Source organism: Vipera berus, assembly GCF_964194415.1.
Source record: "Vipera berus genome assembly, chromosome: 3".
Lineage (NCBI taxonomy): Eukaryota > Metazoa > Chordata > Lepidosauria > Squamata > Viperidae > Vipera > Vipera berus.
Genome location: NC_138204.1, coordinates 146,125,901 through 146,131,900, shown reverse-complemented (window position 1 = coordinate 146,131,900; position 6,000 = coordinate 146,125,901). Strand labels below are relative to the sequence as shown.

The window sequence follows — 6,000 nt, the reverse complement described above, 5'->3', positions numbered from 1 at the left end:
CTGAAACCACCCTGGCATATATTTGTGGCTGCTGACACTTTTTTTTTTAAAAAAAGACACCAGGCTGAAGCAATTGTCTTCACACTTCAAAAATACAAAGATTTCCATCAAAGAAATGAAGCACTAGAATAGTTTTCAAGTCTCCAAAAGGAAAGTTGACAAAGGTAAAAAAGTGTAGTTGATTGACAGTAATAAACAGGAGTTGGTCACAAATAATATATTATGTACCACTGGAAGTTAGAAGAGGTGTCAGCTTTCTGTAATACAGGGGTGTCAAACTCAATTTCATTGAGGGCTGCATCAGCATTGCGGTTGCCCTCAGGGGGCCGGGTGGGCGTGGCCTACTGGGTGGGCGTGGCCTACTGGGTGGGCGTGGCTAGAGCGTGTATGGCCTACTGGGTGGGCGTGGCCAGCTCTACATCGTTCGCATCAAGGGTGCCTATGGGGGCCTGGGCAGAAGTGGGACAGATCTGAGGATCTCTAGCAGAAGGAGGGTCTCTGGGCCAGGGCCAAGGCAGCGGGGGCCGTTCCCTCACTGTTTCAAGGATAGCTTCGCGGGCCACATGAAACCACTTCGCGGGCCGGATACGGCCCCCGGGCCTTGTGTTTGACATGTCTGCTGTAATAGAATAAACACTATGGATTGAAAGTTAGGACAGGAAATGCAGAAGTGTAGAAGAGAAGACACTCTTTCTCCTTTAAGAAGACAAAGAGAAGCAATGGTTGATGATTGGGATAGATTGTCATGAAGAACATCTATGTGGTTGCTAGCATTCAAAAATGACTTGATGGCACATAATCAGTCTATCAAGTTTCACAGCCATGCCACTGAGGTTTAATGAAAATAAGCCCAATGGGGGATCTGGGGAATGACCAGGCTGTGGAAGAGTGTCCGTGGGGTAACAATTTCAGTAAACTCTTGGGGTATTTTCATATCCATGCCCCAGGGCAGGGCTAGGCAACCTTGGCTCTTTTATGACTCGTGGACTTCAACTCCCAGAATTCCTGAGGCAGCCATGCTGGCTCAGGAATTCTGGGAGTTGAAGTCCACGAGTCATAAAAGAGCCAAGGTTGCCTACCCCTGCCCCAGGGCAACGCAGAGCATAGTTAAAAAGTACACACACCATTATTAAATTTTCAGATAAATAACGGTTAGGAATGGAAATGTTAAGACTTCACAGGGATTCATAATAAACCAAATTAAAAATAAAATTAAAAATAGGATTTAAGGGAAAAAAAAACCCAAACCTACAACTGTAGCCTGTATTCAGAAAGGCTGTTCTGCCCCCAAGGCCAACTGGTTGCGGTTGGAAGCTCGATGTTTCAATCAAATTCGCTCTATTGAGTATCTGAAATTCAGATACCACTGAATTTCATCTAAGCCGCCGTTGAAAGGAAGAAAAAGCTTAAATACCATACGCGCATACAAAAATAAATATATATATATTTTTGCGGAAATATATTTTTCGCGGAACAAATCGGCCAGCGAGGTGTTTTTTTCCCCCTTTTCTCCATCTTCTTCAAAGCCCTGAAAAGTTTAAACGCAACCCCGACCTTTACGGTACAGCACGTGGCGAAGGTAACGCGCCTGCGCCGTGCCAAGATTTTCCCTCCCCCCCCACCCCACCCCGGAGGTCGTGAAACGCGGTGTTTCAGGAGAAAGCTTGCGAGAGCCCCACTGCGCATGAGTGCCTGCGGACAGCCACGCGTTCTTGAGGCAAGCCCTCCCAACAGAGGAGTGACGTGCCTCTGCCTCCTCCTTCCAGGGGAAGACACGTCTGCTGTACCGTTCCATTGGAAGAAGAAGGCGGGGTTTGCGTGCCTGCTCGGGTGACGTCAGGGCGTCGCGGAGTCAGGAAGGCGGGGCGTCGGCCGGATGGAAGCTTAGCGCCATTGCTTAGTGGCAGGGGAGGAAAAAAAAATAAAAAAAAGTAGAAGCTGCCACCGAAGGCGCTAGTCGGTTCGCGACCATGAGGCGGTCCCTGCCCCAACTGCTGGTGCTCGTGCTGCTGGCCTTCCCCGCCGTCCTCCTCCTCGGCGGCGCCCGATCTGGCCCAGGTAGGAGAGAGAGAGAGAGAGGGAGAGAACGAGGGCTGAAAACCAAGACGACGGTCGGTCGGAGGGCGACCGTTGCAGGCTGCCGTGACGCGCGGGCCGGAGGGCAGGCGAGGCGATGCGCGGGGGGGGGGGAGGTAGGGAGGAGAGGAGAGGGAGGTCGTTAGTATTGGAATAGGAACAGCGCGTGAGGAGATTCTTTGGAGTAGTCGGTGGGTCGTCGGAAAGCGTACCTCTCTGTCCGGGGACTGCTGTGGTGGTCTGCATTGCACACACACACACACACACACACACACACACACACACACACACACACACACACACAAACCCCGCTCGGGGCTGACGTGTCAGATCCCTCCGCCGACACCCCTGATTTTCATGAATGACTTGGTGCTCAGTTTAACGCAGGAGTAGGCAACCTTGGCTCTTTTATGACTCGGGGACTTCAAGTCCCAGAATTCCTGAGCCAGCTGTGCTGGCTCAGGAATTCTGGGAGTTGAAGTCCACGAGTCATGAAAGAGCCAAGGTTGCCTTGTTGTTTTTAGTTGCGAAGTCGTGTCCGACCCATCGCGACCCTATGGACAATGTTCCTCCAGGCCTTCCTGTCCTCTACCATCTTCTGGAGTCTATTTAAGCTCACGCCTACTGCTTCAGTGACTCCATCCATCCACCTCATTCTCTGTCGTCCCCTTCTTCTCTTGCCCTCAATCTTTCCCAGCATTAGGCTCTTCTCCAGTGAGTCCTTCCTTCTCATTAGGTGGCCAAAGTATTTTGAGTTTCAGCTTCAGGGTCTGGCCTTCTAAAGAGCAGTCAGGGTTGATCTCCTCGAGGACTGACCGGTTTGATCGCCTTGCAGTCCAAGGGACTCGCAGGAGTCTTCTCCAGCACCATAGTTCAAAGGCCTCAATTCTTTGGCGCTCAGCCTTTCTTATGGTCCAGCTTTCACTGCCATACATTGCAACTGGGAAAACCATAGCCTTGACTATACGCACTTTTGTTGACAGGGTGATGTCTCTGCTTTTTAGTGTGCTGTCTAGATTTGCCATGGCTTTCCTCCCCAGGAGCAAGCGTCTTTTAATTTCTTGGCTACAGTCCCCATCTGCAGTGATCTTGGAGCCCAGGAAAATAAAATCTGTCACTACCTCCAGGTTGCCTACCCCTGGTTTAACGTCTGGTGCAGCTTCTGACAAAAGTGACACGTGCTAAAACCGAAGTCTCTGTCTGTCTGTCTCTCTCTCACACACTCACACACACAGACTCTTACACTCACACTCAGTCTCACACACTGCTTTAAATGTTGACAGGCGTAGTGTGTTGCTTAAGGCCCCGATGTTGCTGTGATTGCTTTTTCCTTCCCTCTCTGAAACCACATACAGTTTTCTCTTCAGTCATTGTGCTCATCTTTGGCCTTTAAGGACCGCAGCAGAAAACCTTTTAAGTAATACAAGTAAGGTACTCCTTCTAGCCATTGAGCAACGATCCAATCGTTTCTTTCTTGTCGCTTTTTATTTTAGAAAGACGAGGAAAAGGTAGAGATTGTGAGAGTTGTTGAAATGCTAACAGCGAATAGAAGTAATGCAATGTGCTTCCAGTTGTCGGGACCTCAGCTGACAATTCTCGTTGGATAGGTTAGGGTAGGGGTCTTCAAACTTGGCCCTTTTATGACTTGTGGACTTCAACTCCCAGAATTCCTCAGCCAGGCAGGCTGACTGAGGAATTCTGAGAGTTGAAGTCCACAACTCATAAAAGGGCCAAGTTTGAAGACCCCTGGGTTAGGGTGAGCGTAATTGCAGTTAAGTTATTTTCAATCTTAATGGAATTAAAAGGTTTATGTTAACTTGTGCTTTTTGTGGCATTTGCCCCATTAAATCAAGTTTTATTGAAATAATTTTAATAACTGGCACCAATTACTATATTACAAAATAATGGAAATCTTAAAATTTCTATTCACTGTCACCTGAAAATCAGTATGGCTGCACTTGTTTGTAGCTAATGTCCTAGGCATGCTCTGGTGTATCTTAGACAAAGGTTTAAAAATTCAGAAAAAGTTGCTGAAATTATGTGAATTGGTACTAGTACTAGCTCATATTCACTCTTTGGCAACGTAGTCGTTCTCCAGATCTCTTGGACTGTATTTTCATTGTACTGGGCTAGCATGGCTGTGAATCCATAGGATAATACATCTGAAGGAAAACAAGGTTGGAGGACAAAAACATGTGTTTCTGGCCTGTTGTGAGAGTTAAGCCCTTTTTGCATATGGCTGCAGTGTAAGTTACTATGTGTTGCTGAGCATGCTGGCACCATGTTATGCATGCCATAATATTTTAGTTACCTGAACAACCTGAGAGAGAATAAAGTCAATACTTCTGATCAAATGATGATGTAAATTCTATTGAATATGCATTATTCATTGGAACGGTTGTATACAATAATTTCATTTTTAATAATTATGTGTGAATGACTGTAGTTATAGTAGAATGCCTGTATTATATGTCTTTTAGTTATTTCCCCAAGCAAGATCTGACTGAGAATTAACTTAATTACACAAATGAATGCTAGAGGATTTCATTTTCTTTTAGCTATCAAACATTATTCAAGCTATTTTCCCCTTGACAGTTACTACTATATTTATACCAGAAGAGTGGAAGTTACCAGAACCCTAATTTTTTTAAAATTTGTCTGGCTGCCTTAATAGATGTTCAGTATCCTCCACTGTGATGCCACATCATCATTCTTTCTAAAATACATACTAGAGGCTTTTAAAAAACCCCTGAAATGAGCTGAAGTTTTAGATGCCTGTTGTGCTTCTTTTTAGAGAAAACATTAAAGAATATTTGGTTCAAACAATAGCTAGAAATAAATAAATGAAATAGTTTAATCTGGGAAATAAAATACTTTACATATTTTGATATACTAATTCTTTATTGTGGGTTTTATGTAACTTCAGCATTTTGAAGCTACTGCTCATATATGTTATGTGCTGTAAGCCACCCATAGTACCTTTGAAATGAGATGGGCAGCAAATATATATTTAAATAAATAAATCTGCTCAATACATTGAAAATCAAATTATCGATCTTCAGATTTCATTGGTCAAATTGAAACGTACTAAAATTTTTCAGCAGTGCTTGCTTGGACTAGATTTTTTTTTCTAATTAATGTCATAATATTAAGGGAAATTTGATTGTTTCTTCTCCCTATAGAAAGTTTGCTTTGGCCCCTCTTATTTGAAGATGTCCTGAAATCCTTTATTGCATTTTTTTTATTTAATGCTAGTTTGTAGGAACAAGTTTGTAGGAACCATATTTTTCTATACATTTTGAGATCATGAAAAGGGTACCCTCATAAGATAGTTATCATTGGTAGCTAATATCTAATTACAAAATATGTATATAATAGAAAGTTTTAAAAACCATTGAGCTACAATTTTTATGTTAAATAATTTTTATTTTCTAAGAAAACCTCCGGATTATATGGCGCTTAGAGTAACTATTGGTCATTTGAGCTGTGCTTGAGGCTGATACGACAAGATGATGGTCCATCCCCTAAAAAAAATTATCCTTGGATCTAATAGTACAGTACTGTACCACTTTTTTCTCCAGTCTTCCCTTTTTAGGGAAAGTTGTTGGGAAGGTATTAGGTGCACAATTTAAGGGAGAAGGAGATTATTTGGAGCCTTTTTAGTCAGGATTCACAGTGGACTATGATGCCAAGGTAGCTTAGGTTGCACTTGTGGATGAGCTTTGATGATGTAGTCATCTTTGTTCTCCTGGATCTTTCAGCAGCTTTTATTACCATCATTTAGTATGTTCTTCTGGACTGGCTTAGAAGGTTAGGAGTAGAGGGATGCAGAATAGTGTGTTGCTGTGAGTGTCCTTCAGGGCCAGTTCCAGTCAGTGTTGGAGAGAGTTGAAATCAGAGATTTCTTACATGAGTGCCTCAGGC

General features: G+C 43.9%; 1 protein-coding gene across 1 annotated transcript in view; it reads left to right on the top strand.

The window, feature by feature from the left end:
- Window positions 1–1,835: 1,835 nt before the first annotated feature.
- SSR1 (signal sequence receptor subunit 1) overlaps window positions 1,836–6,000 on the top strand; it is a 28,696-nt gene continuing 24,531 nt past the window's right edge. Inside the window, exon 1 of the mRNA XM_081324034.1 lies at window positions 1,836–2,058. Within this exon, the coding sequence (XP_081180160.1) occupies window positions 1,971–2,058 (88 nt within the window). The 5' untranslated portion in view covers window positions 1,836–1,970. The remainder of the gene's footprint in view (window positions 2,059–6,000) is intronic.